This window comes from Enhydra lutris, unplaced genomic scaffold (assembly GCF_002288905.1).
Source record: "Enhydra lutris kenyoni isolate GAN:26980312 unplaced genomic scaffold, ASM228890v2 scaffoldscaffold24, whole genome shotgun sequence".
Classification (NCBI taxonomy): domain Eukaryota; kingdom Metazoa; phylum Chordata; class Mammalia; order Carnivora; family Mustelidae; genus Enhydra; species Enhydra lutris.
This window is the reverse complement of record NW_019154108.1, coordinates 16,960,959-16,985,728: the sequence shown is the minus strand read 5'-3', so window position 1 is coordinate 16,985,728 and position 24,770 is coordinate 16,960,959. Positions and strand designations below refer to the sequence as shown.

The 24,770-nt window shown below is 35.5% G+C and overlaps 1 protein-coding gene across 2 annotated transcripts in view; it reads right to left on the bottom strand.

The window, feature by feature from the left end:
• The window catches only part of LOC111150808 (xenotropic and polytropic retrovirus receptor 1), a 241,263-nt gene that overhangs the window by 30,261 nt on the left and 186,232 nt on the right, over positions 1–24,770 (bottom strand). Inside the window, exons 10-11 of one of the 2 annotated variants that reach the window (XM_022508418.1) lie at positions 19,386–19,557; positions 18,122–18,316 (exon numbers count right to left, since the gene is read on the bottom strand). In XM_022508418.1, coding sequence (XP_022364126.1) covers positions 18,122–18,316; positions 19,386–19,557 — 367 coding nt within the window. The remainder of the gene's footprint in view (positions 1–18,121; positions 18,317–19,385; positions 19,558–24,770) is intronic. The other variant, XM_022508420.1, reaches the window with a different exon arrangement.

The following is a 24,770-nucleotide window of genomic DNA, read 5'->3' as shown; positions in this document are numbered from 1 at the left end:
TATGTAATGTGATAAATAATGCTACATCAGCAATCATATGCCAACACATATCAAAGTATATACCTTAAACCTGCAAAATGTCATACATCAAATTTATTCCATAAAAAAAATCAAAGTTAAAAAAAAAAAAAGACTGGTGAGGGACAGATATATAGATCAACAGAACAGAATAGAGAGCTCAGGAACAGACTCACAGAAATATGCCCAACTGATTTTTGACAAAGGCACACAAGCAATTTAATATAGGAAAGATATCCCTTTGAGCAAAAGGTGCTGGGGTAATTATGAAGAGACATTCATAGGCAAAAATATGAACCTCAATCTGTCACATACCTTATATAAAAATTTACTCAAAATGGATCATGAATTTGAATATAAGACATAAAACTCTTAGGAAAGAAAAATACAGAAAACCTACAGGATTTAAGGCTGAGCAAAGAGTTCTTGGACTTAAAACTGAAGGCATGATCCATAAAAGGGAAAAACCAATAAACTTAACTTTAAATTTACAAGTTTAATTTTTAAATTTAATTTTACTTTAAAAACTTTTGATTTGTATAAATGAAAAGACTGTATAAATGAAAGACAAGCTGCAGACTGGGAGAAAAATATCTGCAAATATTATCCAGTGACTTGTACTCAAAATATACAAAGAACGCTTGAAATTCAACAATTATAAAACAACCCGATTAAAAAATGGTTGTGGGATCTGAACAGATACCGTACCAAAGAAGATACACAGATGGCAAGTAAGTATCTGAAAAGATGCTCAACATCACACTGTCGTTAGAAAATTATGAAGTAGAACAGCAATGAGATACTGCTATGCACCTAATAAGAGTGGCTAACCACCCCCACAACTGACTACCAAATGTTGAGAACGATGTAGAACAACAAGAATTCTCATTCACTGCTGGTAGGAATGTAATATGGTCCAGCCAGTTTGGGAGACAGTTTGGCAGTTTCTCACAAAGCTAAATATAGTCTTACCATAATTGTACTCCTACATCAAGATGAAAAGTTATGACCAAACAAAACCAGCATGCTTACAGAAGATTTATTCATAACTACGAAAAACTGGAAGCTACTAAGATTCTCCTCAGGAGGTAAGTGGATGAACAAAAGTGGTACATTCATACAATGGAATACTATTTAGCAATTAAAAGAAATGTGCTATCAAAACATGAAAAGAAACCTAAAGAACCTTACAGGCCTATTGCTAAGTGAAAGGAATCAGTCTGAAAAGGGTACACATATACAAGAAACAGTGCAGAGGATCGTAGGTGATGGGAGGAAAAAGAGAATGGAAAGAAATCAGAGAAGGAGGCAAACCATGAGAGAGTCTTAACTATAGGAAACAAACTGAGGGTTGCTGGAAGGGAGGTAGATGGGGGAAGGGGTAACTGGGTGAAGGACATTAAGGAGAGCACGTGATGTGATGAGGACTGGGTGTTATATGCAACTGGTGAATTACTGGACTCTACATTCTGGAAAAGGCACATCTATAGAAATAGTAAGATCAGTAGTTGCTCACAGGGAGTAAAGAGGAAAGAGAGGGACAAATAGGTGAAGCATAGGAAATGTTTAGGATAATGAAACTATCCCATATGAAACTGTTATGGTGGATATGTGGTATTATGCATTTGTCAAAACCCACAGAACTCTAAAACACAAACAAATGAATGTTAATATAAGCTACAGACTATTGTCAATAATAATTTATCAATATTGGCTCATTAGTTGTAACAAATATACCACACTAATGCAAGATGTTAATAAAAGGGGTAACTATGAGAGTGAGGTGGGATGGGTAGGGCAGGTATAGGGAACTCTAGGTACTATCTGCTCCATTACTCAACAAATCTAAAACTATACTAAAATCTCAAGTCCATTAATCACTAAAAATAAGAAAAAAGAAAAGCTGGAGACTGGGAGAAAATACTTATAAACATTATCCAACAAAGTGCTTGTATCTAAAATATATTTTAAAAAACAATAATTCAATAAAGAACCAGACAATACAACTCAAAAATGGGCCAAAGACATGAAAAGACATTTTACTGAAGAGGATATACAGAAGGCAAATAAGCACATGAAAAGATGTTCAACAGAATTAAAACCAGTTAGATATTCACTACATACGTATCAGAATGGCTAAAATTTTAAAAAGTGACATCATCAAAGGCTGGCCAGGAGAAACCAGACCACTCATACACTGCTGGTAAGAATGGAAAATGGTACAACCGCTGAAAATAGTTTGGCAGTTTTTATTAAAAAACTAAACATGCAGGGCGCCTGGGTGGCTCAGTGGGTTAAAGCCTCTGCTTTCAGCTTGGGTCATGATCCCAGGGTCCTGGGATCGAGCCCCGCATAGAGCTCTCTGCTTGGCAGGAAGCCTGTTTCCTCCTCTTTCTCTGCCTGCCTCTCTGCCTACTTGTGATCTCTGTCAAATTAAAAAAAAAAAAAAAAAAAATCTTAAAAAAAAAACCCCACAAAAAACCAAAAAACAAAAAAACTAAACATGCAGCTACCACACTAACCAGCAATTGCACTCTTGGGGATTTATGGCAGAGCTATGATAATTTATATCCATCAAAAATCTGTATATGAGGGGCGTCTGGGTTAAAGCTCTGCCTTCGGCTCAGGTCATGATCCCAGGGTCCTAGGATCGAGCCCCACATCGGGCTCCCTGCTCACTGGGGAGCCTGCTTCCCCCTCTCTTTCTTCCTGCCTCTCTGCCTACTTGTGATCTCTGTCAAATAAATAAATAAAATCTTAAAAAAATCTGTATATGAATGTTTATAGCAGCTATCTTCCTAACAGTCTGAATTTGGAAACAACACAAATGTCATTCAGTGGGTGAATGGTTAAAGTACCTCCATCCATACCATGGAATACTACTTAGCAATAAAAAGGCACAAATTTAATTCATTCAACAACCTGAATGAATCTCCAGAGAATTATGCTAAATGAAAAAAGCAGACCTCAAAAGGTTACAGGACTATATGATCACATTTATAGAACATTCTTGAAATGACAAAATTATTAAATGGAGAAGATGTTAATGATGTCAGGGGCTCGGGAGAAAGTGGGGGCAGGAGGGAAGACAGTGTGATATACAAAGGTAACATGAGGGATCCTTTTGGTGATGGAAACCTTCTATACTAGACTGTACCAATGTCAATATCCTGGCTGTGATATTGTACTATACTTGTGTAATATGTTATCATTAGAGAACCTGTGTGAAGGGTATATAGGATCCCCATTATTTCTAACAACTGCAAATCCATAATTATCTCAAAATAAAAAGTTTAATTAAAAAAAATAAAAATTGGCTGTTCCTCAAAACCCTGAGTTAACTACTCCCTCTTGTGAACCACCTCAGTACTTTACACAAGACTGATAATACAGTATTACTACACTTTTTATGTTCTATTTTATTGTTCTCCCTTATTAAACTGGGAGCTCCAAGAGAAAAAAAAGGAGAATGTCTTAAAGGCAAGATATATTGTGTTCATCTACACATTTCTAGCACCAAACACAGACTAACACTCTCTAGGTGTTTTTTAAGTGTTGAATAAAATAGATATGACAGAAGAAGGCAATTCAATTACTAAATTGTATTTATATTCAATTTACTATTTGTAAATATTTTTTTAAGGATTTTGTTTATTTAGTTGAGAGAGAGAGAGCAAGCACAAGCAGGGGGAGCAGCAGAGGGAGAGGGAGAAGCAGGGTCCCTGACAAGGAGGGAGCCCAATGCAAGGCTTGATCCCAGGACCCTGTGATCATGACCTGAGCTGAAGGCAGATGCTTACCCGACTGAGCCACATAGGCACCCATGTACAATTCTTATGTACTGGCTCATCAATAATAAAATGATCTCTTCAGTGATTATTAAAGATTGCTTGCTGCCTTTCCCAAATCCTTTAGTAATTCCACCAAATAACAATAATTCTGGAGTGGATAAAATTATGTGCTTCATGGAATATTACTCAGCCATCAAAAAGAATGAAATTGTGCCATTTGCAATGACCTTGATGGAACCAGAGGGTATTATGCTAAGAAAAATAAGTCAGTCAGAGAAAGACAAATACCATGATTTTACTCAGATGTGGAACTTAAGAAACAAAACAGACAAACTTAGGGGAATGGAAGGAAAAATAAAGTATGAAAGCAGAAAAGGAGGCAAACTCTTACAAGAGACTCAACTATAGGAAACAAACTGAAGGTTGCTAGAGGGGAGGTGGGGATGGATGAGGTAAATGGCCGGTGGACATTAAGGAGGGCTCTTGGAGTCATGAGCACTGGGTGTTTTATGCAACTGATGAATCACTAAATTCCACCTCTTAAACTAATAATACAGTAAATATTAATTAAATCGAATTTAAAAATTACTTTAATTATGTGTTTCTGCCTTTTCTCCGGCAAAGAGACATGATTTAACTAAATGGAATGCTATCTACCATAATCACTTTACAAAGAAAAGAAGGATTCTGTAAATTTTTGACAATATCTCAGGTGCTTGTTTTCTGAAGCTGTAAGAAAGCTTCAGGTAGTACATTCACATGGGCAGGAACTTTTTTCCTCTTTTTCTGTTATTTATTTTTTTTAAAGATTTTATTTACTTATTTGACAGATAACAAGTAGGCAGAGAGGCAGGCAGAGACAGCGGGAAGCAGGCTCCCCGCTGAGCAAAGAGCCCAACACAGGGCTCGATCCCAGGACCCTGAATCATGACCCAAGCCGAAGGCAGAGGCTTAACCACTGAGCCATCCAGGCACCCAGGCACTTTTTTCTTAATTGAACTGAAAAAAATTAAGTCGTAAACACAAGCTAAAATTATAGTCAATTAAAAATAGAAATAAAAGTCTCACGCCCGTCTCCTGAACGGAATGGGGAAACCAAGCTCCAGTCCCTAACAAAACCCCGCTGGCCTGGCAGGCCACAGAGGTCTCCATCAACCCCATGAAGTTCAACCCGGACTTTCTGGCATGTATGATACCCGAGGTAGAATGGGCGTTGCTTCTGGAGGCGGTGGATACCTTACATCTGGTGGAGGTGCCCAAGGGGCTGACTGAAGGGTATGAACATGATGAGAAATTCCTGAGGGAGATGCACCAAGTTCTGCTGGAGGTGGATGTGCTGGAGGGCACCTTGAAGTGTTCAGAATCTAGAGGTCTGTTCCCCATCAGTTGAGGAATCCCTAACATGCCGCTGAGTGATGAGGAAACGGAGATTTAACTGTGCCAGGCACTAGTTTTTAAGTCTGTAACGATGACTGTTTCTGTTTATGTATGTCCTGTTTGCTAGGTCTGTCATGTATCCTCAAACCTTGACCTAGAGACACATGAAACACAGTGTTCTTGAGCTCCATATATTTCTTTTTCTTATTAAAGGTACAAAGCCTAAATAAATAAGTAAATAAATACATATATATACATAAATGGAAATAAGATTGGGTAAGATTTCAGCAGCCATAACAGATGTGTACAGTAATTAGAGCTGGATAAAAAATAAATATAGATCACAAAAATGAACCTAGAAATGTAAAAAATAATAATATATATTCCACATTATGGTTAATTAACAGATCTAAAAAAACATGAGGATATATATAATAGGAGGCATGCATGGAGAGGGAATGCCAAAATCTTTTCCACCATTTTTCACACAAGTTGCCAACATTCTATACTAGTTTAACATACCAGATCTAAAAATGCCATCTGAAACAATTCTTAGTCTCAGCGTGAAACAGTCCAAGACTGTAATGCCTTTTTATAGAAATTTTCATTTGATACCTTTTCTTTCAAATTAGATGTTAGGAGTATTAGCCTGTATTCTTTCAAACTTTACCAGTACTTCTGAAACATCTATTCAAATATTTAATTCAGGAACTATCTCATCAATTGGAGTCATCAATACACTTTGAGATTTAAAGATAAAAAGTTTAAGTAGTCTCTAATGACTTGAAGCAGAATAAAAGCTGATGGGGAAAACAAAATCTTTTTGTCAGTAAAGAACCCTTGGTCCTTTTTTCTTGAGTGTTGTTTGTTGTTGAAACTTCCGTTAGACTAACACTTTTAGTCTGTCTCTGCCCTGCATTTTTTTTTCTCCTTAAGGAACTTCCCTTAGAACCTTCTTATGAAGTAGGGACTGTTATCATCAGGCAACATGTTCAAGGTGCTATAATGTAAAGCCCATGCTCTCATTCAGTATGTTCTGTGCTTCTCTACCATTCATTGCTTGGCTGTCTAAGATCTTACAAGTAGTACAGTAGGAGGAAGCAGTACTAAAACTTAGTTTACATATTTGCGTAACACCATATCCATTTGAAATCTCTATTCTTTATATTTCACTATTTACTTAAGTGTGTTCAGTAGAAGCATCATGAGACATACATTAAAAAGGCAAACTTTGGGGTCATCACCCTAATCCTACTGAATTAGACCGAAAGTGGGCCCAAGAATTAAGTATTTTTAAGTAATAATCCATGGTGATTCATATACTTACCAAAGCTTGAGAATCAGAGCATTACATTTTGCTGCCTTGTTGGAAATAAAACTTTCCAGAGTGTAAAAAGGAATGGATCCAGAGACTAAGAATTCTGGTTTTGCTACTTACTGCCACGTGACCTGCGGCAGGCAAAATAACCTTCCTGACTTATTTATAAATCAATCAATCAATCTGATTCAGATTCAGATTCAGATTCAGATTCAGATTCAGATTCAGATTCAAAACGAAATCATGAGTGCCAAGAAGCTACATAGTGGCAAATAGCTCTATTAGAATAAAATACAAGAAGCAAAAAAAAAAAAGACCACATTAAGAAATATGGTCAAGGCCAACACCCTTTTAATTTTTAAATGAAAATAATGGTTTTCCTGTTTATAAAAAATTGCACATTTACCATAAAAATTTCCTAAAAAGGCAAATAAAATGAGATCACTTAACATATTTATAAATATTGATATATTTTTATTCATGCTTTAAACATTTTTAATAGGGGTGCCTAGGTGGCTCAGTGGGTTAAGCCTCTGCCTTCAGCTCAGGTTGTGATCTCAGGGTCCTGGGATTGAGCCCCGCATAGGGTTCTCTGCTCAGCGGGAGCCTGCTTCCCCTCTCTCTGCCTACTTGTGGTATGTGTTTGTCAAATAAATAAATAAAATCTTTAAAAAAATTTTTTTTTAAATATTCTTACTTTTTTTCATTTTTTTACATAAGGGTAATGGTCTGATAAATGTTAAATGTTAAATAATAGTGATGATGGCAGATACCCTATGTTAGTCCAGATTTTAATGAGAATGTCTCTAATATTTCACCTTTGCTCATGATAGGTATGTGTGTATGTGTGTATAAAAAATATAGTACTCGCTGTATTTAGGATGTAACCTTACATATATATGTATCTTTTTAAATTAGTCAATGTGTCTGGCATTTACTGAGATGATCACATGGCTTCTCCTCCAGTGTAAGTGATATGGTAAATCATCCCTAAAATATCTTAGTCATAGCGTATTATTCTTTTAACATTCTGGTGGGTTCTAGCTCCTAATGTTATTAGGAATTTTTCTGGTATATTCATATGTAAGACTGAGGAATATCTTTCTCTGAATTATGCTTTAAAAAAAAAATATTTTGTTTATTTATTTGACACAGAGAGAGAGTGCGCACAAGTAGGGGGAGCAGCAGGCAGAGGGAGAGGGAGGAGCAGGCTCCCTGCTAAACAGAGAGCCCATGCAGGGATGTGGGACTTGATCCCAGGAGTCTGGGATCATGACTTGAGCCAAAGGCAGACCCTAATTTTTGATTAGGGTTGCTAATTTACAATTTCATAAAAATAAACTGTCCATTTTATTCAGATACCTACTCATAATTATTTTTAATTCTTCTAGGTCTGCAGTTAAAACCCCTTTCCTAATATTTTGCAGGAGAGTTTTTTCACACTTTATTATAGATCATGGAAAGGATACCAATAACCAATTACCATCAGTTATAGTATACTTATACAATTTAATTCTCATAATAAATTTATGAGGTAGGAATTATCTCAATTTTACTAACCTCCAACTCAAAGAAGTGGAGTCACTTTCTCAGGGTAACATAATAAATAAGTGGCTAAGTTAACCTAGTCTTACTGTATCTAGCTCCAAACCCATGTTCTCTCTCTCTCAGACAAAATAGCGCCTTTCACTAAGATGGTGCTTTTGAAATCCTTACTGGCAGAGGACTTCATGAAATTGAGCAGAAATGGATGTACCTCTCAAGGAGGTTTAACTTTCTCTACTTTCTGCAACAGATGGTTTAAGGAAAGATTTAAAAAAACTGATTTTAAGTATCTGTTGAAATCATTTTTTCCCCCAGTTCTTGAGGAAGGAAATATACTTAGTCATACAGATCTTCCTCGATTTATGATGGGGTTATACCCCAATAAACCTATGGTAAGAAAACATGATGAGTTGAGAATGAATTCAATACACCTTAATCTAATGTGCTCAGAACACTGGTATTAGCCTACAGTTAGGCAAAATCATCTAACACAAAGCCTGTTTTATAATACAGTGCTGGATATGTCATGTAAGTGAACACTACACTGAAAGTGACAAATAGAATGATTCTAAGTGTGTTGGTCAATTACCCTTGTGATTGCATCGCTGACTCGGAGCTGTGGCTGCTGCTACTGCCCAGCATCATGACTGTATCTTACTACATATCGCTAGCCTAGGAAAAGAGCAAAATTTAGAACGTGAAGTATGGTTTCTACTGAATGAGTACTGGTTTCACATCATCAAAAAGTTGAAAAATCATTAGGTTGAACCTTGGTAAGTCAGGGACTGTTTGCGTATTCACAACTGAGAAGGAAGAAGAAGATTATACAACAGACCCTAGACTTTCAGTTCATCTTTCCTCAGGAATTCAGTCTTTTCCATACCAGCTGTGAAATTGGGTAGTCTTTAGTATTCCACTTTGTTTGGTGGATGTTCATTTCCTTTAAGGAGAGTAGGGATAAAATAGTTGCAAGCAGTACAATTCTGCCTTTAAAGAAAATTATGCCTGAGGTTATTATTCAGAAGCAACTAAAAAATATTTACAGGCAGCTCTGAGAATCCCACATGACCAGAAACAAAGAAATGCAACACATCCATGTAATATTTAAACAGTAGGTAGATACTTTATTTTCCATGCTATTAAGTACCAGCACTATTTTTTTTTAATATGTGAAGAAAATACTGCTTTTAATGTAAGAAAAATTCCTTTAAAAATTTCCATGAAAACCATATCTTATACCTTATTCAAAGCACCAATGAAACCAAGTATAAGCTCATAAGGCTTTCTTTTCATATTTTGCTCACTACATTCTAAGAAGCATGCTGGCAACATTCCTTGTTTATTAACCATATATATTAAGAAAATGGTGAGTGAGCTTCAACAAATACCTAATTACCTCAGGTACTGCTTAAGAAGTGAATTTTAAGACCTGAACAAAGAATACAATTCTAAGAAAATTATTCATGTCAAACTATTTTCCCGTAACTCCAAATAACACTAATATGTTAGTGCTTGCTTCCCTCTAATTCAAGAATGACTTTCAATTTTCTGGCAGAGAGAAATTATTTACATATTTGGGCTGACTCCATATTGCTCCTACTAAGAAAAGCCTGTGACTGTTAATGTGAAATAGCCAGTGCCTGGCAATGTCTTTGGCTTTCCATGAGTGTGGTCATTAGGACCAAAGGATCAGAAAATGAGTGTACCCTCTTAAAAGAATTGTTTGAATTATTCTACCACAACGTACCTTTGTGCTTTCTCAAACATAAATTTATTTGGCACATGTAGGAATAGCACACTGCTCTATCTGATCTTTCTGCCTTTGTCTACCACGAGTTTAACATTTAACATTTAATCTTTGGGAAGAGCTCAGAGCATTCTATAAACTTAGACGGCAGTATGGTAGAATAAAAAATCCTCACAAGACCTGGGTATGAATCCTATCTTTGCCACCCAATAGCTACTTGGTTTTGGAGCTACACTGTTTGTATTCAGATTCATAACCTAGCTTCTTCCACTTTATAGGTGTATGACTTTGGCAAGTAACTTAACCTCTCTGTTTTCAATGCCCTCCTCTGTAAAATGATGATCAAGTGCTCACCTCTGATAAAGACTCTCTCCTTAACCTACCTCTAGTGCTCTCTAGGCCCCAAACTTGGTGTCTATTCTTGTCAAGCCTACCTACATCACCCAGTTGTAGCAAGAATCTTAGTCAGGTTTGAGAGGAAACCCTGCCCTCAATATCTGATCATCCAATATATCAGATTCTTTATCCTCCACCCTTCATCTAATCATTCTGGTCTTCCCTTAGCACGAATCCCGTCAAGTTAGTTTAACCAGAATCCTCCCTCACCCTTGATGTTTCCTTTTAGTAATTTTTCATCCACTGACCCCTACCTTTCTCCTTGGCTATAAATCCTCATTTGTTTGTTCCTACACTCATAATTGAGCCTAGTTCTCTTAACGAGATCTCTTTTCTTCTATCCTCAATAGTTCCTGAATAAAATGTGCTTTTGTACCCTTAAATACTGTTCACCTCTGATGCTAATACCTCATAAGGCTGCTGTGAAGATAAAAAGAGTCAACACATGTTAAGTGCTTAAAAGAGTGTTTGACCCATAGAAATATTCAATAAATATTAGCTTCTAATAATATGATTATTCTTCATCTACTCTTTTTTTTTTTTTTAAAGATTTTATTTATTTTATTTGACAGACAGAGATCACAGGTAGCCAGAGAGGCAGGCAGAGAGAGGGGGGGAGGCAGGCTCCCTGCTGGGCAGAGAGCCCGATTCGGGTCTTGATCCCAGGACCCTGGGATTATGACCTGAGCTGAAGGCAGAGGCTTTAACCCACTGAGCCACCCAGGCGCCCCTCTTCATCTACTCTTTGTAGGTGCTTTGCATTACTTTTGACAAGCCACAATATAATATTCCATGTGCCATATTATTTTCCTATTGGTGGACACTTATTAGATTATTTCAGTTTACTATATAATATTGTAAATGTAAGTTCATTTCTACCCACGTCTCTTTGTTACTTTGTCAGGAAAAAGTTACAGAAAGGGTGTTACTAGGTCAAAAGGTATGAATGATTTTAAGACTATTGGTAGAATTACCAAACTGCTTACCCATTTATACTCTATGAACAGAATGAGTGTTCATCTCTACATTCTTGCTAGCAATAAGCATCATCACTTCTTTGATTAAATATTTCATCTTGCATTTCTTTTACTATCAGTGAAGTAGAACACTTTCCATTTGTTTATTAGCCATGTTTAATTACTCTTAGAACTATTTATATCCTTTTCCAATTAAAAAAATCAGTTAAAATTGATTTGTGTTGTGGATTAATTAGATTACAGTTTAAAAATATTCACCACCTCCCCACCCCCACTCCCAATACCCCTCTCTCATGTCTTACCCCATTGATGTTGTGTTTAATAATTTGCTTTGGCTTCAGAATGAGCAGAATGAGCCTTTGGGCCTGAACATATGACTTGCTGATTCAGCCAGTAGGAGGTTAGCAGATACTAAGCAAGCAGAGGCTTACAATGTTTATGCAATACGAATTGTTTCTGCTAGTACCACGTGAGGAGTTTTCCTTGGGGGTAACTACTGCCTCTTTAGTTGGGACCCCAAGTTGAAACACATAGGACAGACCCAAACCAAACCTGCAGGGAAGAGCCAAAAGCCCAGCAGGAACAGTGGCCTAAAACAGAGCTGTCCAGCTGAGTCCAGCCTAGTTCCATCAATTCCCAGCTGACCCACAGATGCATAATTGAGAATAAATTACTGCTGTTTTAAGTTACTCAGTATTGGGGTGACTTATTATGTAGTAATAGCTGATTAGTAAACTTATTGTATTATACTATAAAACTCTGAAGGAAATAGATTCATATATAATCTGCTATTCAAGAAAAAAGCTAGAATTCATATCCAATAATACATTTGCCTCTTTTTTTTTCTGCTGAGAATATCTAGACACAGTAGTTTCCATTGATTTTTACACTTGCCATCAATGTTCTCGCGTAAAATTACATATAACTGAAATAAAAGTTAAAAATTCTGTTTGCAAGCAATTGTCTTTAAATTCCTTTCCAATTAGATAAAATTGTTCCATAAGTTGAATTTATGAATATAATGTTTAACATATTTTAAACATCACAGAGCCTCTTTCTCAGTTTCTAAGCAATACACAGATTATTTTTAAACTTTACACTTTGTAAATGAATTCTTCAAAGCAACATAATTTATATAGAAATGCTACCAAACTACATGGATCAGTTGTATAAGCAACTAAGAAAACAAAGATGACTACAGAAAAGACAACAAAAATGATATCAGGGTATAAGGATATGTGGTGGTTTTTTTAAAGTTTTTTTTAACATGACAAAGAAGATTTCAAAGGAAATTTAATTTATTCAAAGCTATAATTAGTATTTTTAAATCAATTTAAGATGAAGTACAAATGGGATTGTTGGTTTATATTTATAAAACCATTTAAAATTAGTATAATGCCAAGTAGATAAAGCTTCTTGAGAAATATGTATATAAGTGAAATTAATAATCAGTAACATACAATATCTCACATTTGATTGATTTTACCATCAGCAGAATTTAAACCAATATTGGCAAATAATGAATTTTCTTTAAAAAGTCTATTTCTTGTGTGGATTAGTTAGGCTAGAGAAATTACAGCAGAATATATCAAATTTCAAAAGGGTTAAAGATTTGAGCTACTTTTAATAATATGCCAAAAGTGAAAGCATTTATCCAAATGAGTCATTTTTAAAATTTTTGTGTGTATGTTTAAAAAAAAGTTAATGAAACAAAAGTTTCCCTAGAGAATTAGAAAAAAATTAGTGTTTCTATTATAATATAACAAGGCTAAAATTTGGAAATTCTGGCATAACAGCTTATTATTCAGGGTAGAAACAGAGGTACATACTGACCATTCCCCAGAGAGGAAGCACTTCGGGACTATGTGTACTCACTCAAAACAATGAAATGACTATTTGCACTGAAGGCACTGCACTACTGCTGAGGAATCCTCATTAGGGGGCACAACACCCCTTACAGACTGTTAAACAAGAAGGGATCTAGAAGGGCTCAGGGCACTGGAAAACAACCAAGCAAACAAACATAAATGAACTCAGCTTTTAAATGAGCAGAGAATATCTCTGATTTTCCAAGTATTTTTTAAAGTCTAATAGCAAATGCTAATAAAAAAGTTTAAAGTAAAATATTCAGTATTTTTAAAATAAGGTTTTTTTCTATAGATTTAGAGAAAAACAAAGAGCAAAATCCACTGAGAATTTATGAATATTTTAGAATGTTGGAAACTATAAATGAAAAACAGAAAGTCTAATGAAGTGCTCTTTGGGTCCCCCATCAACGGGTCAGAAATAACACAATGGCTTTTTCTATTATTGTACCTCCCACAGGCTTTTTCTTGACAAAGCCAAGGAACCTCAAGGACACACAAAAAACATTCAAAACACTTTCCTGTCTCCTCCAATCCTAATTCCAACAAAAGAACTTGTAGGAGTTGGCTTCAAATTTAGGCTTGTAATGAAATGTGAATTCTTAAGATACGGAGATTGGCTGCTAGCTAAATTCTTTTGTGTCTAAAATTAATGATGGAAAGTAAAATATATGGAATTTTAAAAAATGTGTCTCCTTACTATAACAAGCAAGGGCTAGCAGAAATATTATAATTAGTTTCTCTAAAATGGGTCTAAGTCCCTCCTTCGCTGTTAAAAAAAAATGATTCTAGGTACAGAGGTAACCCTTGTGCTTCCAGTTTTACAAATCATGCAGCATAGACAACCTTTGAAACAACCTCAGAAATGCCCCCAATAATGCAGTTACTATAGTAACTCTTGTACGTTAGTTCTCTGAAACGACTCAGACTCCTGAATCTGAACAAGGTTACCTCACCATCTTCTATGCTTTCCTCCCCTCATAAAATTTATCATCACAACACTTACAAATTCGATAGAAAAATATCTACCCCATTACCTATACAGAACCTATTTTTCTGGCTCAAGGATTATTTCTAATGTGTATGTTTTCTGATACCTTTTCTCTTGGAACACTATCCAATAAAACAACAGAAATCAAATTCTACTTTTGACCATCACTCAACTGTCCCTGACTTGTCTTTCCAATTTTTTCCTCTCTGTTTTAGGCTTTTTTGGGGAAAAAAAAAAAGTGACAGAAATATTTACTGTGTCAACAATACAAAGTTTTTTTTATATTTTATAGATATATAACCAATTAAGATATATAACCAATGGTCCCTCTAAAAAATGCTTGCTTTTAAAAAATTTGACTGTGAGCTATGAATCAAGTTTAGTGAGTAAATATCTGTGTTACATGAACAAAAAGCCAAACACATTGCTAACTGATACTTGTCCAGTACCACGCCCTCACCCAAGGGATCATAAGGGCTTCTCCTAAAAAGATTCTCCTTATGGAAGTCATACCTATACCAGCTCTAGACAGCAAAGAAAATTCTATTTCATTTAATGATAAATTCCATTTGTATAGCAAGTTAGAGTTTCTAAGGTGATTCCATGTACACTATACCTTATGTAATCCTCACAAGAAAAAACAATTTTCCTAATTGTTTCTCGAGCATGCTGAGCTAACCAAGGAACATCTGAAATTAAACATCCTATAGTCCTACTCTACTCAAGCTTCTTGGTATACTCACTGTAAACAAAGAAAGTGAATGATTCTAGTGATCAACAAATCGTTTTTCCATTTAGTTTATGTTTAATTCTTTACTTTCTTCAGTTTATTTTCAACTTTTTGCTTTCGGTAGGAGAACTTGATAAAACAATAAAAATAATTAATGATGATGGACCACAATGCAACTTTTGTGTATAACTGAGGATTTATCTAAATATTGAGTGACATTGCAACAATAAAACTTGCATTCTCACATATATGGCTATTTAATAAGGCTTCTCAGAGTTTACTTCTATAAAAACTGAAAAATGAAATAGTAACATAAATTTTTCTCAATAAGAAATGTTTATGTGATAATTATTAAAATTTATAATACATTTGTAATGTTACTTTGACCAGCTATAAATAATAATCAGGGTAATGATGATTATAACACAGGAAGAAAAATCTCTCAGTATCTTCTAGTAACAGGAAATCAGTAACTTAATTTCAATTTACATATATATATATATACATATATATATATGATATATATGTATATATGTATGATATATGTATTTTGTCTGATATATATGTATATATATATATATCAGACAAAAGTCATTAAAACATAAAATACATAATACTAAAACAAAGTTCAGGGATGCCTGGGTGGCTCAGTTGGTTAAGCGGCTGCCTTTGGCTCAGGTCGTGATCCCAGCGTCCTGGGATTGAGTCCCACATCGGGCTCCCTGCTCAGCAGGGAGCCTGCTTCTCCCTCTGCCTCTGCCTGCCACTCTGTCTGCCTGTGCTCACTCTCTCTGACACATAAATAAATAAAATCTTAAAAAAAAAAAAAAAAAAAAACAAAGTTCAAGGAAAAGAGATGTAAAATTTGTGTCAGAGTTGCTCCACGTTTTTAAAATATTTTATTTATTCATTTATTTGAGAGCCAGAGAGTGGGAGTGGGGGGAGCAGGAAGAAGATCAGAGGGAGAAGAACAAGTAGACTCCATGCTGAGTGCCAAGCACGATGCTGGGGCTCCATCCTATGACCCTGGGATCAGGAACTGAGCTGAAATCAAGAGTTAGATGCTAAACTGAGTGAACCACCCAGGCGCCCCAAGTTGCTTTATTTTTAAAACAATAAACCATGGTAAGTATCATGCTTTTATATTTAGATTACCTGGATACGCTTAATAAAAATGGTTAGCAGTTTTATTTTAAAATGTGAGTATCTGGGCACCTGGGTGGCTCAGTCAGTTGTATCTGCCTTCAGATCATGTCATGATCCCGGGATCCTGGGATTGAGCCGCACATCGGGCTCCCTACTCAGCAGGGAGCCTGCTTCTTCCTCTCCCTCTGCCTGCCTCTCACCCTGCTTGTGCCCTTTCTCTCTCTGTCAAATAAATAAATAAAATCTTTAAAAATAAACAAAATAAAATAAAATGTGAATATTAAGGGGCACCCAGGTGGCTCAGTCAGTTAATTGTTCAGTTTGGTTTTGGTTCAGGTCATGATCTCAGGGTTGTGAGACTGAACCTTGTCCAGCTCTGTGCTCAGCGCAGTCCGCTCGAGACACACTGTTTCTGCCCTCCCCCTCCCCTGTCAAATAAATATATCTTAAAAAAAATTAAAAAATTGTTTTTGAATATTTAAAATATAATGTAAACTACATTTTAGGAAATTATTTAAACTTAAGATGTGGGGCGCCTTGGTGGCTCAGTGGGTTAAGCCTCTGCCTTTGGCTCAGGTCATGATCTCAGGGTCCTGGAATTGAGCCCCACTTTGGGCTCTCTGCTCAGTGGGGAGCCTGCTTCCCCCTTTCCCTCTGCCTGCCTCTCTGCCTACTTGTGATCTCTCTCTTTGTCAAATAAATAAATAAAATCTTAAAAAAAAATAAACTTAAGATAAAAATTTCAGATGTAAATTTAAAAATGTCAGAGAATATAGTTTAAATAATAGTTTAATAAAATAAAAATGATAATAATATAGTTTTAAAAATTCTTTGAAGGAATATGTGAGCACAAAAAAAAGTCTGAAGATCACAATACAATCCAAACCATGCTTCTAGCTTTAGGTTATTAAATGTGAAGCTGGCACAGATTTGAGGAATTCAGATTTTCTGCTTCATCCTGAATAGTATCAGTATAGTTAAAGATAACTTATATCCTAAAATATTCAACCAAAACCACTTTGTTACCCAGCATGGGAGAAAACTAAAGGGCCCTTAAGGCATAAGGTACCATGTATCAAATCAGTTGTCTGACTTATAAATTGTCTAGTGACAACCTTGTGAATCATGATGCTTGCCCAGACTAAAGAATAGCATTCCTTAGCAAGAGTTAAAATTATGGGAGCTTTCAGGATGTGTTTCTCTCACGGAAGCACTTAGTTAAATTATATCATTTAATCAGAATGCCTACATAATGATAAAATTATTGGCTGCATTATCAATATTACTGTAACTGCAGAATCTGCTGTAAAAAGTGGAAGTATGCTAAAAAGTGTTCTACTAGACCAAACTGCAAGCCTCACAAAAACACCAGTACCCCAGGCTTTCAAGACCATCAGACATACTTTAGCTAAGTAGCTAGGAGCTACTAGTTAAGGCTCCTAAAATACAGTATTTCAATTCAAAAAAGTCACTGAAAAAAATTTACTTAAGTATTAAAAAATAATTATAATAATTTCAATAAGTAACACTTCTTTACCACCCACAGATGAGGGTGCAGCTTCAAAGGGGTGGGCTGATAGCTGACTTAAATAGACAAAGACAGAATGCATTTTAGTAAAAGCAAGCAAGAGGTTTGATTGACAGTTCTTGGAAAAAGGTTAAAAATTCAAAAGGACTGACTGCATGTGGCTCAGAACCTAAAAGCTTTTTTCTCCTCCCAACAGAAGAGCAGTCTCAAGTAATAACTGGTTGCTATGGAGATAAGAAACTAGAGAGATCAGAGAACTCAATTTGCAGTTAAATGGGCTGGAAACAATCCTTACTACTTGGTGAAGGAATGCGATTAAAAATATACATGATTGCCAGAGGGAATCTTTTTCACCTAGCATTTCCCAACCTCAGTAATGAACAAGGGTCTAAAAAACCAAATGAAAGCCCAAGGTGTCTAAGATAGAGCACAATTAAACATAATCAGGATTTTACACATTATCACAAATCCTTCCTCTTCTGGATGACTTTGACTCTTTTTGGCGGTACATGTTAGTAAGTACTGGAATGAGACTAAAATTGTGTTCAAGAACAAAGTAGTATAAGTGAGGGGATTCCAACTTCAATGGAAAAAAAGAGCATGACAAATGGAAGAGCAACCAGAGTAAGAAACAGATATAAGTAGTGAAAAATCTTCGGGTTTTAAAAGATCTCTTCGCAGTCACAGAATACCTTTGTGAGTGCTGTACAGGGCTGCAAACGTGACCGTGAAGAAAGTTGTGGAGTACTTCCCAGCATTGACCAAGTGAGGGAAGGCCCTCTTTGTGTCCCGATACCGGCGCAAGCACTGGATGAAACGAAGCCACGCGGGAACACACTGAACAATGGCCCGCACGCCATACGAGTATTTGTGGCAAATTTCAGGTTCTGTGAAGATTTCAAAAGAGAAAAAAATTGTAATTTAAGAGAATAACCTGTTCAGATCATTTCATTATATATTATAACCACTATCAAAAGTCCCTAAAAGCAAGAATCCTGTGTTTCAGAATCTCTTTCTTTTTTGCAACAACTACGTTCTTAAACTTTTTAGTGATAGATAAGCCAAGGAAAGAAGGTAATTCCATAGGGTGAACCTACAGGGAAAATCTGCTCTCTCATATTTCAGACTACCTGTTCTGAATCACTTTCTTTGCAATGTGATAAAACTATAGGAAAATTAGAAGATGAGTACACTAATTAAAGGAAAAATATTAGTTCCATAATTTATGGCAATGGGTTATACACGCTCTACTCCACCCTTTTTTAAGGAAGAGCAGAGTTTATATTTTTAAATGAGAAGAATGGAGTTGGTAAATCAAATTTTCTTCAAATTCTGAGGGTGCATTATAGTGTGATCACGCTGCAACAGAGTTGTGGTCTGCTGGCAATCAATGAAAATGTGTTGCCACTGGCTTTATTAACTTTTATTAGATGTTACATAATCTGTCTAAATTTGGTCTTTGACATTAAGGCAAAATTCCTTAATAATTTGAACTCCTGGCATACACCAAGCGTGGGGAAAAGAGCCAGAAGAAAAAACAAGATCCCCAGTAAGAATTAAAAAACAATCCATGATGACTTTCTCAAAGCATGTGATCTAACTCTAAATAATCAGTATTTTTGCTCATAATACAGCAATACTGTGATGGAAACTGTTGGCATTAAAGCATTCGTGATATAACTACCAATGTACTAGAATTTTTTTTTTTTTTTTTGGTTTTAGAATTCTTTTAAGTGTAAGTTGCAAATCTCTTGGCAAATGGATGGCTAAAATCATAACATAATTTAAGAGCCAAATTGTATCAGATAAAGAGATTGCTAAAAGAGTGCCAAATACATTTAATTAAGTTTGTAATATTATTGGATGAGTTTTCACCATGATCTTAAATTTCTCATTCCCAATATTTCTTGATTTACGTTGGCAGTTGAGAGGTACGGACGCACATTCATACCCTACCTTCTGAATTATTTGGCAACAGGCCCCCACTTTCATCCCATTTGAGCTCAAAACTGTAGAAGCAGATCATATATTCCAGGTCCATCAATATCACTGACAGGCTGTTCAGCTGATCGGCCAGCCAGAAATCAGCAAAGCCTACTTTATGGAAGGGGGCCGTAAATACTCGAAACTGGGGGAATGAAAAAAAATTTAAAAACACAGAAACAAGAAAATTCATATTAAATTTCTCTAATTTTTGTCTGACCATGCAGCATGATTATTTTAGTTGATAAAATGGAAACCAATGAACCAATCACTAACACAGGGAGGGACCTGGCAACAGTGGCTAGGTTGAGCATTAGTAGTGAAGGGAATGAGTTGAATAGATAGCCAAGAAAGGAAATTGAAGTAGGATAGAGAAGGCAGGAATAGCTATAGTTAGAAAAGAGAAAGCAGAGAGGGTGGGAAGAGTTGAAGCTGAAAGCAGAGGGTGGCAGAAGATGGAAGCACAGAGAGGATGTCTAGTGTTAGGCTCTAGGGTAAATTTTGCTAGGGACCCATGTGCTATGATAATTTCTGGAATATCCTCCCATCTTAGCTGCGATGAGAGCTTACCTAACTGAATACAAAGCTCTTCTTTGCCTACAAGGGAGAGGAAAGGAAGAATAGTACATCACCTGAAGCATGCCTGCCTATTCTCTAAATCAAAGTCACTTTTAATTCACTAATGCCTTGTTAATAATGGTATTTATCTTGAAATTATGCCATAAAAATCATCAAATCATATCCCCACTGTTATAAAACAATGTCAAATGAATTCAGATTAAATTTACTGTGTACTAATCCATGTTATATATTTTTCTCATAATGTATTTTTCATAATCCATTAACTAAAGCAATTCTATGAGCCTGATACTATTCATATCCCCCTTTTACAGATGACCTTGAACAAACTCATCCTGACCTATTCTGTGGAAGACTGTTTAGCAATGCAAAGGGAAATCTAGCATTGCAAAGAAAGGAAGACTTAGATACTAATGTAACCATTAGAAACAGGCTCCAATTGTGCAGAATGCCTTGAGAGGCCCTAAGGAAAGTGAAGATAGGATGAAGGCAGCTTTTACTCTCAACCTGTCAGACCCTTTTTATCTCAAACAGGTAAAAATGAACTCCTAATACAAGGAATTCTCACAGAGCAGTAGTTTTGAGAAATTAAAATTACAGCTCTCTTTCTATCTAGCTATATTCATTTAGTAGACACATTAAGCATGGGAGACTAATGGCTCTTTCCCCTCACACTTGGCTGGTTCTTTCTATTTGTTTTATAAACATTTCTCTTTATTATTTGATGGAGATAAATGGCTATATTATGAACCCATCCTGGACACCAACTATCTATGAAAGGTATTGGACTGGGTCTTTGGAAATTAGTCCAGATATCTGCAGGGCATAGTACAGGCTTTGCAATATTTTCTGGAGCTGATATATTTTGAGTCCATGGCTCAATTTCTTGATCATTCTCTTGCTCTTTTAATAAGTTGTACAATAACCCAGAGAGAGAAGCTATATCATTTGCAACCATACATTTTTTGGGGGGGTGGGGTAAGGGGTGGGGCTTAGTGGTTGAGATCTTAGTTAACTAGGCATGAAGAGGTTCTAGTACCAGTTTATATAGTATTTTAAGAAACTCTGGGGTGCAGAGCAGACTTTAAAGATTCAAAGAGAGAGAACAAGAGGATAATTCAAGATATAACATCAAAAGGATCAGGAAATCTAACTCAATCCCTAGTCATGGACTTTCATGAAAACGACAGCGTAGAGCAAATTTCTTGTGGACATGAGACAGGCTACCATCCCTCTCATAATCTGCCAAATCCAGCCTCAAAAGCTAGCTAATAAAGAAAACCTCCTTAAGAGCAGAAGAGGAGGAGAATGCACTAAGAGATAGGTAAATGGGATTACAAAAGAAAGGGAATGCCATGAAAATAGAAACTGGAAGGGAAAATTTATAGAAAAGAGAAAATGAAAAAAGGAAAAAAGGAGGGGATAGTAAATGTTGGTATAATACAACTAAGGAAGGAATCAATATAATTACAGTTATACAACATTTAACAAAGATTAATTATTACCAAATGTCAGCCATTGTGAAAGTACAGAGAAAAATAAAACATAGTTTCTACTCTCAAGGAGCCAGTCTGGTTGGGTAAATAGGTACCTAAAGACATAATGACAGCACTGTGTAATAAGTGCTATTACAGATAGATACACAAAATATCCTAGAAATACAAAGAAGGGAGAGCAAGTAGCTCTGTCAGAGATAGGGTAGAGGTGAGGGGGGTAGAAAATAAACAGATCATACTGAACTCCTGACATTTACACATACTCAAATTCTTCTTATATTTATCTGAATTCCCTTTTTGGAGTAAAGAGAATTCTCCTCTTTCCGTTCTAATTCTGGCTAAGGGCTTCCAACTTCTACATTGTGATTTTGATTAAAATGATAATGATTCACCGGGTAACAGTATTAAGAAAGCTAGCAACAATTCAAAAAAATCTGGTGTTTTACCCACATACACAAAAAGCCACTAATAAGGTATTACAAAGGATATACGCTAACATCATTTTTTTTTTAAAGATTTTATTTATTTATTTTATAGATAGAGATCACAAGTAGGCAGAGAGGCAGGCAGAGAGAGAGAGAGGAGGAAGCAGGCTCCCTGCTGAACAGAGAGCCCGATGTGGGGCTCGATCCCAGGACCCTGGGACCATGACCCGAGCCGAAGGCAGAGGCTTTAACCCACCGAGCCACCCAGGCGCCCCCGCTAACATCATTTTCTAAGTTAACGCAGATAGTTAAGGAAATGAAGTTTAATTTCTACTTTTAGAGGTTTGTGAATAATCACACTCTTTGATTTTTATATTCTTTAATTTGAACCACTAGAACAAAGTTAAACACCTTAGATAAGGTCACTATCAGGTCTCACTGTTAAATGGCAGTGGTTAAGAGTACGGATTGTAGAACCAGACTGCCTAGGCTCAGTTCCATCTCCATTACTTACTGGCTATGCATTTAACTCCTTTGAAATTGAGTTTCCTCATTTATAAAATGTTGATTGATAGAACCAACCTTATGGTTATTAAAGGATGAAATAAATTAGCACATAAAAATGTCCAGAAAAGTGCACTATTTAATGAGAATACCTCTCTATTCTCACAGTAGAGACATGTGTAAACACTTTACTATAAAACAAAAGAAATTATTGGAAAAATCAATTTCCAAATTATATAGGAAAGGACTTTAATTTAAAAACTTTAAGTAGCTTTGAGACGCCTGGGTGATTCAGTTGGTTTAGCATCTGACTCTTGGTTTTGGGTCAGGTCATGATCTTGGGATCCTAGGATGGAGCTCCACATTGGGCTCTATGCTCAGCATAGATTCTGCTTAGGACTCTCTCCTTCTGCCCCTTTCCCCCCAACTCTCTTCCTCTTTCTCTAAAATAAATCAATAAATCTTAAAAAAAAAACGTTAAGTAGCCTTTTAGAATAAATTTTTTCTTTTTTTTTTTAAAGAAAATCTGAGCCATTGCTTATGTTTCCCAGTTGAATTTCCAATTAGGATAAATACAGATCTGCAGAGATTTATGACCTAATTAATACAAATAAACTACTAATTTGACATGTAAGTATCAAAATAAATGAATTTCTAATAAAATTTTTTTAGCTTTTTGGTGGAGATTTATAGCATATAAATTCCATAGATTCAGATTTAAATATGATTATAAATGACATCAAGTGCCTACCACTATGGCTAAGTGATATATATTCTTTTCCACTGAAAATTAAAGGAAAAAAAAGAAGGAAATATACTTTTACTTTATGATGAGGCTTTTAAAAAAGAGAAATATAACTAGGGTGGAAATATTTTTGTTAATTCACTAGATATAAGTCTCAGGTTAAGTTTCCTCAGTAAGATCTGAATTAAAATAAGTTAATAGGCCAATTAATATTAAGATGCTCTATAAATAACATTTTTCCTGTATACAATTATTATTACAAATATAACAAACCATAGTGCTTCTTTGTCATTTCACTGCTTCTGATGGTGCATTTTACTATTCTGTTATTCCTTATTATATTATCACTGCCAACCTATTCCATCAATAAGTCCTCATTTATTAGCACACAGCAGATGCATCGATAAATGTCTACTCAATGGGGAATCGTTCTGCTAATAAGACTAACTGGTCATGCATGAATCATAGCTTACTATTTAAACAGAGAAGGATGCACTGGGGAAATGCTCACTTTACACACAATGTACACAATGATATTATTCTGTTATTGCAATAATGCAAACCATATTAACGTCTGAGTTTTCTGAGTCTTTCAGACCTCATTTCAAAATAACTATATAGAGATTTCACAATAGTTGAGGCAGAAGATAATAGGTATTTATAATCTTAAAGTTATTTCCTTCTAACCAGAAGAATACTACATATTTATGCAAATAAGTTTTAAAATTCTACAAAATCTAGCAATAAAATGACAAATGCTCTCAAAATAAAAAGGTGATCTAATATGGTACTAACTGGACATGATTTATTTTTAATATAAATTTCAAAAAAACTGGTTCAAATTTTTCTGTCATAAAAAAAGTCCTTTAAAAACATGTTTTCTAAATGATGACCAAATGTATGCAAGGTGATTTCACACTTTTCAAAATACCTTGTACATCTAAGTTCCACACTTAGACCCAAAGTTAGGCCTAGTGGTGCTATACTTAATAGGAATGATTTGCTCTTTTATTTATTATATTTAATGAAACTGGAGGAAAAGAGGGATATTCTCAATTTGTGATAAAAATGCCACTGGAAGAAATAAGAAATAAAAATAAATAATAATCAACTTAGGGGAAAAAAAAATCAAGGAGATCTGGGCCATTTTCTTTTCGTGATTGCTATACATACTTAACCTGTACTATGACATAACTAGCTCTTTACTTGTGTGCTTTCTATGTTTTTTAATAGGAAAGCCATAATTTATGTCTTCAGATTTAAAAAAATTTAATGCTAGATATAGGAAATGTACTGGTAAGAACAAAAAAAACCTCTGCTAAACTTAATGGTCATATAAAAGGGAAAAGAAGTTAAAACTACAATTTTCAAGGCAGTATACTTCCTAAGGTAAAAAAAAAAGTAAGACAATAACTATAAGAATTCTGAAAGTATGTGTACAGTCTAGTTAGTTTAATAACTAATCTTCACTTTACTGTTAGTTGTCATTCACAACCTAAGAAATAAGTACAGGAGGGACGCCTGGGTGGCTCAGTTGGTTAAGCAGCTGCCTTCGGCTCAGGTCATGATCCCAGCGTCCTGGGATCGAGTCCCACATTGGGCTCCTTGC